At 44.6% G+C, this 14,054-nt stretch overlaps 1 protein-coding gene across 9 annotated transcripts in view; it reads left to right on the top strand.

Annotated features, from left to right (window-relative positions):
* MTSS1 (MTSS I-BAR domain containing 1) overlaps nt 1-14,054 on the top strand; it is a 168,073-nt gene that overhangs the window by 20,923 nt on the left and 133,096 nt on the right. For all 9 annotated transcript variants that reach the window (XM_058699010.1, XM_058699015.1, XM_058699012.1 and 6 more), the window contains exons 2-3: nt 4,793-4,854; nt 8,618-8,691. In XM_058699010.1, coding sequence (XP_058554993.1) covers nt 4,793-4,854; nt 8,618-8,691 — 136 coding nt within the window. The remainder of the gene's footprint in view (nt 1-4,792; nt 4,855-8,617; nt 8,692-14,054) is intronic.

Genomic DNA, 14,054 nt, shown 5'->3' with positions numbered 1-14,054 from the left:
AAACAGGTGGGCCTGACACTCTTTGATAGACTGTCGAATATCATTAAATCAGGAGCGAGCTGCTTTTGGAAGCCTTCTTCTGGCTGAGTGGGCGTTCGTGGGTGGAGAGCTATGTGCTGCACCCCTTGACTGGAGAGGGGACCCTCCTTTTGTTGCTAATTTGGTAAAGACTTAAGTGAGGCTCCAAGCAGTGGGGGTAGATAAGTAGTTTTTTTTTTTTTTTTAAAGTGCTTTGAGCAGTAGATTTCAGGCGCATTCATGTCGGTTTGAGTACTCTTCCTGCCATGTATTTGGGGGTGACTGAGACTAGGCTGACATGTGCCCAGCTAGTTAACTAGTCGTGAGCTACAGCTGGTTCTGTACTTAGGCCTAAGAATGTGGGATCCCAGCCTGGATGGACAGTCTGACTTAGAGGTTTTCACATCTCTGCCAGCATCCTGAGGGAGATTGCAGGGGCCTGCACACCCTTGGTTCAGTTCTATCAAATGTTCCATTGGACACTGACGGAGTGCCTGGCATTGCCCCGAAGCACTTTAAAAACATTTTTTTTTTTTGGTGGGGGGGCTCCTGGGTGGCTCAGTCCGTTGGGCGTCCACCTTCAGCTCAGGTCATGATCTCACGGCTCATGGGTTCGAGCCCCACGTAGGGCTCTGCGCTGACAGCTCAGAGCCTGGAGCCTGCTTCGGATTCTGTGTTTCCTCTCTCTCTGCCCCTCCGCCGCTTGCGCTCCGTCTCTCCCTGTCTCCCAAACACAGAATCCGAAGCGGGCTCCAGGCTCTGAGCTGTCAGCGCAGAGCCCGACGTGGGGCTCGAACCCACAGACTGTGAGATCATGGCCTGAGGTGAAGTCAGTCACTTAACTGACTGAGCCACCCAGGCGCCCCTGCCCTGAGCACTTTCTGATCCTGGTTATTCCTCACACCAGCCCTGAGAAGCGGTGACTTATCCCCTTGTGGAAGTCGAACGACTTGCCTGATAACACATTGCGAACCAGAGAGCCACGGTTCAGTCTGGGAGACTGGATTCCCGAGTTGGTGTCCCTTACTCCTTCCCTACAATCTTTCAGTGATGAGAGTGGTCAGGAATGATGATGGAATTATTTGTTTTTGTTATTTGTCATTGTAAGGAGCAGGCCCTGAGAGGTAAAGTGACTTCCCCTGATCCTTGGCAGAGCCATGGCTAGAAGTCGGGACTGTGTGCTCCCTGCACTGGCCTCTTGCCATTCTGGCTTGTTCTCTATGAAATGTGCCTCCTTTTTTTTCTCAAGAAACATTCTAGATCATCTCAGTGACCTTCTCCAGGGGTCCCTGTATGGGAGTGATTGGTGTTGGGAAAAGGAGGGCCCAGCACTCCTGGTCTCCTTTACGTCGATGAATGCCTTCTAGCCTTTTGGCTACAGGTTGGTGGTCAGTATATCTGAACATCTTCAGGCTTTTCAGAAGAGCTTCTCATACTTTTTTTGTGGATCTGAAAGAGAATAAAAGGTTAGGTGAGGCTGTAATTGGTTGCTTTGAACTCTTGTGCTTTTAAGGATGCTGACTGATGTCTATCTGGACGGGGATCCCCAGTGGCCAGAGGACTCTGATCTCAGCCCTTACTTCTTTAATTACTTGGATGTAGATGTAGAAGGGGCCTTCATACTTGATAAGAAAATGGTAAATATGTTAGGTGTTTTCATTGGAATTCCCCACAATGTCTCGCTGGGTCCGGAATGGTAGCCTGAGCTGTCAAAGGTTCACTCAGCGTAAGTTAAAATAAAGTTGTGCTCTTGGGTAGAAGCAGCCCCCTGGGGCACAGAGACAAGATGGAGGCGGTGTGGCTTAGCAGGACGGTGACAGGATCTGTGCGTGGGTGTTGGTGTCAGTAGCTGCCAGTGGACCTCTGCCAGGAGCCAGTCAGACAGGATCCCTGGGGTGTGGCTTAGTGCCCCGTGGGAGCAAATTGTCGCTTGGGGGAATAAATCCAGAGACCTGCAGTTGGGCCAAGCAGGTCTCAAAGGCAGAACTGATGGATGTGCTCTCGTGGCATCTGTGGAACAGACTTTAGGCTCTGGGTGGGTTGTAAATTCATGGTGTTTTGTTGCCAGAACCTCTAGTTTGATCTGAAAATTAAAAAAAAAAAAAAGTAATGACTATTGTTTTCATAAAAATGATACATGATCCTTATTTAAAACACACACACACACACACACACACACACACACACACACAATTCTGGCCATATGGGAAAGTACAAACAGGAAAGTAACCTATTGGTCCAAATCTTAACTTCCAGAAATAGCCCATTTTAATTTTGGTAGAGAATTTTCCAGACATCTCTGTGTGCATTTTCAGGCAGGCTTGATACCTACAGAAATGTATAAAGAGACAGTTTTTTTTTTTTAATGTTTATTTATTTTTGAGAGAGAGCATGAGCAGGGACGGGCAGAGAGGGAGAGGGAGACACAGAATGTGAAGCAGGCTCCAGTTTCTGAGCTGTCAGCACAGAGCCCGATGTGGGGCTCGAACCCATGAGCTGTAAGATCATGACCTGAGCCGAAGTCAGACGCTTAACCGACTGAGCCACCCAGGCTCCCCTAAAGAGACTGTTTTATGACAAGATGTAAAACAAAAATATATTTAATTTTACTTTCACGTAACAGTATTGAGACTGGAGTGAAGTAATACTGGAGAGATTACTGAACTTCAGATGATGATTTCTTCTCCAAAAGAACTTAGTTTTCCAGACATCCCTCTAAAGCAATGGTTCTTTTTTTTTTTTTTAATTTTTTTTAATGTTTATTCATTTTTGGAGAGAGAGGCAGAGCATTAATAGGGGAAGGGCAAAGAGAGACGGAGACACGGAATCTGAAGCAGGCTTCAGGCTCTGAGCTGTTAGCACAAAGCCCGACGTGGGGCTCGAACTCACAAACCATGAGATCATGACCTGAGCTGAATTTGGACGCTTAACCGACTGAGCCACCCAGGCACCCCCCCCCCTTTTTTTAGTGTTTATTTTGCCAGGGATTGAGAGAGAAGGGGAGGGGCAGAGAGAGAGGGAGAGAGAATCCCAAGCAGACTCCACGTTGTCAGCGCAGAGCCTGACATGGGGCTCGAACTCACTAACTGGGAGGTCATGACTTGAGCTGAAATCAAGAGTCAGATTCTCCACTGACTGAGCCATCCCAGGCACCCCTAAAATAGTGGTTCTTAACCAGGGGATGATTTTGTCCCATTAGGTCCATCTGGCACAGATGCCTGGAGACATTTTTCGTAGTCCCCACCAGTGGCATCTGTGAATGTTCCTGGCATCTCATGAACTGAGGTCAGGGATGGGGCTAGAAACCCTGCAGTGCACAGGACAGCCCCTCCCAACCCCCCAAAAGAACTGTCTGGCCCAAAATGTCCTTGGTGGCAAGGTTGAGAAACTGTCCCCAAGGGTAAGAAAATAAGATTGTTAAAACCAATAGGAAGATGAAATCATTATGTTTTAGCTCAGTTGCAATTATAGACTATTCTGATTGGGCTTCTGCAGTGAAAGATGAGATGATTAACTTCATTAGAGTTTCTCCCTCCTCTCCTTAAACTGCAAAATCGGGAGGTGGCCCATGTTATGCTCACCATGTCAGTGTTCTTAACACTTACATTCTGTCCTGCAATGATCACCCCCTAGGTGTTTAATCTTAGTTCTATGTTTAAATGATTCCGTGCCAAACTCTTCTTTTTTATTTTAAGTTTTTCTTTCAAGTAAACCCCACACCACACATGGGGCTCGAACTCACAACCCTGAGAACAAGAGTCACATGCTTTACTGACTGAGCCAGCCAGGCACCCCCCAGCTCCATTTCTCTAGCCATGGTTTTTCCTTTCCTGGGTTTATTTTGCATCACCTCTTGGTCAGTTGGCTATTTGATCTTAATATAAATTTAATGTGTAGGGAGGTGTCACAGTCCACTCTGGTTTGCTCCAGTCAGAATGGCACCTGCAGTTTTGAGTTTGTGTCTGAGTACCACACTTAAAAGAGCAGAGAGACATCGTGCAGTGCCCCAGGATGCCGCAGGGACGTGAAACGGGCCTGTGTAGAAAATGAACTGCACTTGGGGAGGGAAGGGAAAGCTGTGGATGAATTCCCTGAGAAGACCTCCCTCTGGAAGCAGGGTAGGCCTTCACTCTGAGGGTCCCCAGAAGGTTCAAGCCAATGCTGCATGGACACAAAAGACAGGGTGGCAGAGAGAGGTGTTGAGCTCCCTGTGAGCCGAAATGTGGTGGGGAACTACCTGTTGGCATCTTGTATGTAGATGTTGGGTTCAAGCCATCAGCTGAGTGGCTATATTTAGGTATCTTCTCAACCTTGAGATTCTGATGGTCTAATAATGCTTCCCAATAGCTGCCTGTCCTAGAGGGGCTCCGGTCACTCTGGTTCTCTCCTCCCTGTCCTTTGAGATAAGGGTGAAAAAAGCCACAGCCATGGTCACGTGGTTCAGGGCAGAGCCTTACATGTTCTGCACATCTTGAATTTGGACCCATCATCTACTACTCAAAATGTGATCCATCCATCTATAGGTTAGATTCCACCAAACGTGTTCCAGTCGGTGTTTGTAGTATTTATAAGGTTACCGGGCCTGAGTATATTCGAAACCCATTTCTGAGCTGATACGTTTATATATAATCTGGGCAACATACCATAGACTGCAGAGGAAGAGAGCACACACAGATCGTTCCCTGTGTAATTGGAGTCTGGGTGTTCTGTTATTGTCTTAGTCAGGTGTCGGTCACAGCATGCCTTACTGATCGATGACTTTGTTTTGTTGTAGGGGAGCTATCCAGTTTGGGAGGATTTCATAAACAAAGCAGGAAAGCTACAGTCCCAGCTTCGGTAAGTATAGAAGCCTGTCGTTCCCAGAAAATGGCAACATCCACAGACAAAGGATGGAATAGGACAGACCCAGGATGCAGATTGAGGTTAATTTTGGAAGCGTTACAGGTACAGAAGCATGTAGTGGGTTCTAATTTGAGCATTGCCACTTGTTAGCCTTATGTCTTGGGCCCCCGTTCCCTTAGGTAAAACTGAACTGTCTGCTCTGCCTTCTTCCATAGGAATTTTGAGAGTCAGATGAGCTGTTATACACGTAAGGTAATAATGGGCAACATTCATGTAACGCTCACTATGTGCCAGGCATATGTTAATTAAATCTCCCAACCCTGAGAGGTAAGTACAGCTATTATCCTCAATTTACTGATGAAAAAAATGAGGCACAGAGAAACTTAATCAACTTGTGCAAAGTCACACAGCTAGTAAAAGCCAGAGCAGGGATTTGAACCTGAGTCTGGCTGCGAGGTCCATTCTGCTTACTGCCTATCCTTATAAAGAGCTTACAGCTTATTGTTGACTACTGTATCCTTCCATTTGTGTGCAATGTCTAGGAAACGCACATCTGCAGAGACAGATGTAGATTAGTGGCTGCCTGGGCCTAGTGGAGGAAAAGGAGATTGAGTACACGTGGGCATGAGGAATCTTTTCGGGGTGATGGAAATGTCCTAAAGTTGGCTCGTGCTAGTGGTTGCAAAATTCTAAGTTCACTAAAAAATTGTTGAATCACACACCTACAAAGGTTGAATTTTATGGTATACAAATTATCCCTCAATAAAGCTATTTAAACAACAAGATCTAGGGTCAGTCGGCTCTAAGGGGCTATTGTTGCTTTGTCTTGTGCTTGTTTATGTATCATTTGATGTGAAATAGAATCTTCTTGTTACAGCTGTATGCTTTTAAATCAGTGAGGAGAAAGGCTACTCAGCGGTGTTCCATGAGGGACAGGGCATTTACAAAAGCAGTAATTTTCATGACTCCTGTTCATGGCATAAGGGGGATGACATCAGTTGTTTTGAATGTATGCAGGTGGTTTTCCAGAGGACAAAGCAAGTAGGGGTTTTCTAGGATAAAAACCATGTGGATGACATGACACTTTTGGTCCTTTGCCCATGGACATCAGGAGGTTACTGCCCAGAGCTTTAACCATAGGACTGGACATTTCGTGGTTCCCCTGTAGGTCAGGAGAGAAGAACTCCAGAAGGATGGATCTTTCCTCTTCCATTCTGTCAGCTTTGTGGGGCCTGGGATTTCTATCCCATGCACCTGGGGTTTCCCAAGCTGTCATTGGTCTTCCAGGAGACTCAGGAATACAGCCCCTTCTCTGTTTGTCAGATCCTTTACCATTTCGGTGCTTAAGAACTTGTAAAGACTTTATGCTGGGCCAGCTCCACTCTCTTCTGTCTAAATGCAAAGCCCTGCAGAAGCCTTTACCAGCCTCACCTTATCAAGCTATGTCTACTCACTCCTCTCATTGATTTTAAATAGTCTCCATCCTGTAGGTCCCTGCTGGAATCAACCAGTAAAACATTTAAGTAGCCCCCCCCTCCCCACCATCCCCCCAACACTTACACGTTTTTCTTATGTGGCCTCATTTAATTATCTGGTAGCCTTTTCAGGGTCGACCAATGAAAAGATTCTTTTCCCCTTTTACCAAAGAGCAAGCCAAAACTTAAGGTAAATATGAGGTTAGTACAGCTGATTAGTTACAGTAAAACTTTTAAAGCAATCTTATACTCACTAGTACAAAGTACACTTTTTATTTTTTAACAACTGTTTAGGCCTCCTGAGGGCAGGGACCATTTCTTTATTTTGTCAAACTGGTAGTGCCCAGCTGAGAGCCTCACACACATGGTTTGGTGTTCTGCAGTAAAGAAAGGATAAGGCTATAGAAGAGGCAAATAAGCTGGGAACACATACACCAAATCACTCCTTTGTGCTGCCCCATCAGAGAACTAAGATATATTATGACAACAGCAGACAATGAAATAGGACTCATTGGAAGGCGGTGTTTAAAAGCTCCTAATTCCTCACACTTGACCACCATCCTCCTTTTCAGTGGAGCCCTGGTGACGGAGTAATACACAAGGCATCTCTATAGCTGGCTCATTAAATTGGGATGATTGGCATTGACTTGAAAATAAATCCGGCCATTGTGTCAGATAATAATTGCAAATCAGAATGAGCTATTTATAAATCCCAGGATGTTTGATAAAGCTGACTTTTCCAGGGTTTGCGTATGATGTCAACTCTTTGAAAAATATGCTTCAAAGGGGTTTTTTCTTTCAGTTTTGTTCCGTGTGTGTGTCTTTTTTTTTTTTTTTTTTATTAATTTGAGCAGAATGGCTTTTTGCTCTAATGGAAAATATCAGGCCTCATTCATTCTGCAGTTGGGTGCTAAGGGACTGTTGCACAGGTTTTCCCAGGGATGACTTCCAGCATCTTCCAGAACCTTCTGTCTCAGAGCTATGGTTGCTGAGTTTTAGAGTCACTTCTTCAGTTCCATCTTGAACTCTTTTTTAGTTCTTATTCTCACATTCTTCCTTCAACAGCTCTGCATTCTTAGGAGTGCTGAGTAGAGATTAGATTCATACGTGAAATATTTGGAAATGAGCTTCAGGCTCCATGCTTGATTGTGAGTCCCGTGTGTGTGTGAGTCCTGAGGCTGGCTTGTTCTCATTGTCCTTGACCCTGGCGTGGAGAGGTGCTTCCTCTCCATGGGATGACAGCTAGATCACAGCGCTAGGAACCAGTAGACCACAGAGTGTTCAAGAGGATGTGAAGAACTCAAAATAATTTCTAGGACAGCAAATGAGTGTAGTGACTTCTCCCTGGTGTCAGCTTTGAGGAATTCAGAAGATGCAGTCGAGAGAGCATTCTAAGGTTGAAAAAATGGTGTCTCAATTCCATTGTAAATGGGATTTAGGGGGAAAGAGTCACATAGCCAGGATCTGATCTAGCAGTGGGATGAGCATGGGACTGTGTGTCCTTCTGGGCTACCAGTTCCAGTTCTGGGATGAACTTGTGATGGTTTTTTTTTTTTTAATTAAAAAATTTTTTTTAAATGTCTATTTTTGAGAGAGGTAGAGAGAGAGCAGGAGGATGGGAAGGGCAGGGAGAGAGGGGGAGGATCTGAAGCGGGCTCTGTACTGACAGCAGAAGGCCCAATGCGGGTCTTGAACTCATGAACTGCGAGATCATGACCTGAGCTGAAGTCAGACGCTCAATTGACTGAGCCACCGAGGTGCCCCCAAACTAGTGATCTTGAAAGTCACTCTACTTGTCTCAGTTTTCCCATCTCTAAAATGAATTATTTGAAGTAGAGGATCTCTCTCCAAGATTCCGTCTCCCGGTCCATGTCTATATGCTGTTTTCCTGCTCTAAAATTATTTCCACTTATACCGTTTATAGTTTTTAATGATGGTTTTCATTTAGGTAATAACACCTGTCTTTCCTCCTTTGTGAAATTTTGCCTGGTAATTGTGTTACACCATCAGGTGTCGTGATGGGAAGACTCACCAGCATTTACCGAGCAGCACCGAGTGAGCTGCGTGTTTTTGGGAGAGGGCGCTAATATCGGGAAGAAATGCTTCCTAAGGGGGTGGGGAAAAAAGGTAGGCCTGCAAAGCCAGTGGTTGTCCACGTCCAGTAGGGTCGTTTCTCCTAGAAGGTTGCATTCAGTTCTCCACAGAGGTTTTGACCCTTGAGCTGTAATGAATTTGCTAGCGTGAGACATTCCTCATGCTTTTGTTATGTGTTTGCATTTTAGGACCACAGTAGTAGCAGCGGCTGCCTTCTTGGACGCCTTTCAGAAAGTGGCCGACATGGCCACCAACACACGTGGTAAGCAGATGGAGGGATGGCGCCCAGCGTGAACCGAGTTCAGCATGTGCCTCTTTGTTTACCCTTGGGCGGCGTCACGAGGAGATACAGCTTAAGTTATCAGAGCTTAGCTGACTCCTAGTTTTCACGTCCTAGAACACTTTGTGGGATTCCACCTATTGGAAGTTGCAAACAGTTCTCCGGACAGTGAAGCACGTGAGAAGAACGAAAACTAAAGGAAAGGAACCGCGGGTTCTGCGGGAAGTGGCTGGGCGTGTTAGTTTGATCACTTTTAATGACATGCCGGCTGCAGAGCCTTGAACCGTGTGTCTGGTTGCAGTTTGTTTTTCCCTCCTCACACGGGTTGTCCTAAGATTTGCCTTACTCCCTGGGGAGCGGGCAGTGAGAATGCTCGGGTAGACCATTTTTCTGCGAGGAGCCCTCATGTAAGCGGTGCGCTGGTGCGTCGTATGTGGTGATGTGTCTCCCACATTTTTCTGCAGACCCCTGAAGAGTGTGACTTGGTCGTGTCTTAACTCCCCAAAAATAGTTCTTACGACGTAGCAGGTGTTTAAAGTCGGCTTATTAAATCAATGAACAAAGGGGACTGTGGTGCCAATTTTCAGTAATTTCGGGGACTACTGAATCATACAAAAGAATAACAAAAACGTGTGTAAAGGAGAAAATGATAGCTCCTATATCCACTGCCATTGTTGGAAAGACAACATTACCCGTAACGTGGAGACCTCTGTTCAAAGAGGGGTGCTTTCCTTTTCGTTCCCAGCCAGGGACGCTCTCCTCCCTTTCTTTTTTTTTTTTTTTTTTTTTTGCCTTATATTTCTGGGTCTGCTTCTACACTCCCTGTTCTCTTCATTGTCATGGGAACATTGGAAAAGGTGGGTGTTGGGGGCAAGTGTTGAGGGGTTGCCCTCAGTCACACGAGGGTTTAGCTTCTCTGACACACCTCTCTACCTCCAGTGGGTTTCAGTAGGTACCCCTTTACCGTAGGTACTTAATTAAATATTCATGGGGCGCCTGGGTGGCTCAGTCTTTTAAGCGTCCGACTTCAGCTCAGGTCACGATCTCGCGGTCCGTGAGTTCGAGCCCCGCGTCGGGCTCTGGGCTGATGGCTCGGAGCCTGGAGCCTGCTTCCGATTCTGTGTCTCCCTCTCTCTCTGCCCCTCCCCCGTTCATGCTCTGTCTCTCTCTGTCCCCAAAATAAATAAACGTTAAAAAAAAAAATTAAATATTCAAATGAATGTGCAGTGAGGACACTTCTCATTCATTCAAGAAGCCCGAAACCTGCTAATATGTTAGGTACCATTATGGGACCACAAAAACCAATATATTATTTATCCTCCTTGGCCTGGAAGGGCTTGCAGTTGAGTGGGGGGGGTGGGAAATGAGATGTGCAAATAAAGGATTTCGGTGTGGAAGTAACATGCGTGGTACAGTACTAGCGATAGGACAGTGTGCTGGGGGAATATCGAAACGTGAGCAATGTACTCAGTTCAGGAGCCAGAGTCCTCCCAGGGGAGGTCTTCTGTCTCCTTATTTCCAAGATGCCAACGGTGTTTCGAAAGGTTCCCTAGGAGAATGTGATGGCGATATCAGAGCGGTGGTTTGAAGAACTTGATCTGGTTCGCCAGCTTGATATGGGTCTTAGCTAGTATCTTTCTTAATCCCTTAAAAGATGATGACCTAGTTGACATGTGTCCGTTATAGTCTTCTTCATACGTGCATGTTCTAAACATTCTATAACCTTTAAGGCCAAAGAAATACACATTCTGATGGCTATTCTAGAAAGACAAGTCCAGTTCTGGATATCGCTGGAGAAAATATAAAACAGACTCAAAAACACTTAACGGTGGTGATTATGGCCTTAAATCACCACCGTTAAGTGTTTTTGAGTCTGTTTTATATTTTCTCCAGCGATATCCAGAACTGGACTTGTCTTTCTAGAATAGCCATCAGAATGTGTATTTCTTAAAAGAATTGCTCTACTATTTTAAAGAACTTAGATAGCTGATATTGCATTTTTGAGGCTCTGTGATCCTTAATCAGGTCTTCTATTTCAATATTGAATTATTGATTGGACCCTAAAGGATGGAATAAAGCAGCATCCCCTGATTTCTCATAATTGCTTGCAGCAAGGAGCCAGGGTTTCTGCAGAGGCTGCTCCCTGGAGTGGTTCTCGGCAGGAAACCAGGGGGACCTGCACATCTCCTGGTTGCAGGGAAGAAAAACAGAGCAATCATCTGTGGGGAAAGAACGCAAATAGCCTCTCTCTGGTGGTGACAGAGGTAAGAGTCAGAGTTTGGAGGTGATGTACTCGACAGAAGACAACTAATGTCACAGTGAACAGACTCTCGCTTTGATATATTTTTAAACCACTTGATTTCAGGTCATTTTTAGCGATGCCAGAATACTTGACATCTCGCCATCTCTAGTGTCCATGTGCACTGGGGGAAAATAACTTTCCCTTGAGTGTGAGAACTCTCCCGTGACCTAAAAAGGGTATGGCCGATAACAAAGAAGGTGTATTTTATGGAGATGGTAAGAGAGAAGCACGGAGGTGCTTCTTGTATGTTCCATAAGCATCAGAAGTGATTTTTACTAACTTATTTTTTACTTACAAATTGAAAAACCTGGAACACGTGCTTTTGTTTAAAAAATTCACAAAACAAAATGCATAAAGTAGAATCCACCCTCCCAGTACCCCCTTGCGGCGACTGGAGTAAGCGTCCTATATATATATTTTTTGTGTGTACATAAATGCGTCCGGGAGGAAAAAAGCTAGTTGCAGAACAATATGTAGAATGGTATGTGGAATAAAGTACATCTGGGTGATCTAAAGGTAGCCCATAAGGAACATGTTCTCATGCTTGTACTCCACAGTATATTATAGTTCTCTTTCCACGTCCATACCTGTGGATCTGCCTTATCCTTTCTAGTGCCCAAATGGAATTTCATAGTCTGGAAACAGAAGGATTTTCTCATTCTTCAGTTGATGGAAATTTAGGGTATCTCCATTTATTTGCTTTTACAAGGCACTCAGCAATTGATGCCCGTGTATACATCCTTTGGGAGATTTATGTGTGACCTGTTTTTAATAGTGTGTGCATCTCCATGGAAACGATCTATAGAAAATGCTTCAAACGGTTTTGGTCAGCAGCAGATCTACTTGGATTTGATGTCATTACAGACTGTAACTCTAATGTGGTTTGCAGTTTGATATCTGCCCTCTACGAAGTCCAGTTTTTTGCTTAGAGCTTCTCGAAGTGTTTTTTGAGTCCTTCTTGCTGGAAGTGATAGAAGGGAAGTTAAGCGCATCTCTTTTGGTCAGGTATCCAGAATCTCAAGTTAGCATGCCCCTGGTTTCCAAAATACTAGCATTCCGTATTATCTCCCAAAGCTCTGAAATTCCTCTATCCTTTTTAGCGAATATTTTGCACTAGCTATTAATATAATGTATTTAGGAAAAACTTTTAAAGCTATTCACTATAGGAGCAAAATTACTCTAGTCATTATATAACTACTGTTAAATAGAATGTGGAAATATGTTAGAACTCGATTTTGTTTGTCACACAAACGTGTATAAGTTGGTATTATAATGTGTGTAGGTTAATAATTAAACTATAATGGAATTTAAGCGTTTATTAACACCATAATACATAGTACAGTTTCATGTTTTGTTGATTTTTGCACTCTTGGATGAATATACAGTTTGCATTTAGTATGAAAGTACACCTTTGTATTTAACATGGAAGTACACCTTTTCCTGTATTACTGGCCGCAAAGAATTATCGTCTAGGCACTCGCTATGCATGGAATGCCAGACTTTGTGGAGCAGGGTCCCCATCTTCTTCGTGTCCATGATGGACCAGCAAATGGCCTATTATAGGAGTTGAGAAATGTTTGAACTGACTGGTATGCAGTTGTCTGAGTTACTTAAAAATAAAAAGAAAAGGACTACCGGGTTGTGTTCACGTGCTTCTCAGTCTTGGGCAGCAGAGGCACCATATTGGGGGAATAGCACTCCTGCACCTGAGTGTGCCTTGCACACTGGGCCCTGCTCCCTGTTTCACTGGAAGGCAGGGGTACCGAGCTGATGAGACCCTCCGCCTTAGCACTGGCCCTGCGCAGCACTGCATTGTTTGCCTATGTCATCAAGGGCCTTTGAAGTGCATAATGCTATGTGACTTTCATTTTTGGCTGCCTCTGTGTGCCTGGGTAATTACTTTATAGCTCTGAAAAACCATCTCAGGGCTGTTTAGATAATGATACACCAAACCCAGAGTGAGGAGTTTTAAGATTTTATGAAGAAAGGAAATGGATCCCCGGCCGACCAGATCATCTTTAATGTCCAAAAGCCTTTGTACATCACTTGAAAAAGTGAGCGTGGTTTCGATATTGGAAATCATGATAGCGAACCTTTATTGACTAGTAATGTGGGCGGGCTCTGTTCTAAGTACATCACGTATGCGGAGTCACTTCTCACAACGGCTCGTGAGATAGGTGCTCAACAATCTCCATTTTAGGTGATAAAATCGGGATGAAGAGAACTTGACTTAAACCAAAGTTACATGGCCAGTTAGTGGTAAAAGGAGTCTGGCCCAGAGCCTAAATTTTGACCATTAAATTACAATTGTGATTGTAATTTGTAAGGATTGTATGTAAGGAGCTCCTGGATTTAGTATAAGCTTATATTTGCTTTTCAAGTTACTTGATCCTGAATGTACTAAAAGGATCTGTGTAGCACCTTGGAATAACCAAGATTGGGAGCTGTGATGCCCAGTTGTGTCTTCTGGCTTTGCCAACTATGCCGCCCTGAGTAAATTACAATAGCGCCCCCTTGTCCACGGGGGAATACGTTCCAAGACTCTCAGTGGATGCCTGAAACTGGAGATCGTCCCAAACCCTGTATAGACTGTTTTTTCCTATACATACATACCTGTGATAAAGTTTAACTTATAAATTAGGCACAGTAAGGGTCATCTGGGTGACTCAGTCAGTTAAGCGTCAGACTCTTCATTTTGGCTCAGGTCAAGATCTCATGGTACGTGAGCTTGAGCCCCACCTCAGGCTCTGCGCTGACATCACAGAGCCTGCTTAAGATCCTCTTCTCTCCCTCTTTCTCTTCCCCTCCTCCACTCTCTCTTTCTCAAAATAAATAAATAAAAACAGGCACAGTAAGAGGTGAACAACAAAAACTAATAATAGAACAATCCTGACAATACACTATAATAAAAATTATGTGAATGTGGCCTTTCTGTCTCTCAGAATATCTTCTTGTCCTGTACTCACCCTTCTTCTTCTTGTGATGATGGGAGGTGATAAAATGCCTACGTGATGAGATGAAGTGAGGTGAATGACGTAGGCAC

Source organism: Neofelis nebulosa, chromosome 14 (assembly GCF_028018385.1).
Source record: "Neofelis nebulosa isolate mNeoNeb1 chromosome 14, mNeoNeb1.pri, whole genome shotgun sequence".
Taxonomy (NCBI): domain Eukaryota; kingdom Metazoa; phylum Chordata; class Mammalia; order Carnivora; family Felidae; genus Neofelis; species Neofelis nebulosa.
This window is presented reverse-complemented; position numbering and strand designations above follow the sequence as displayed.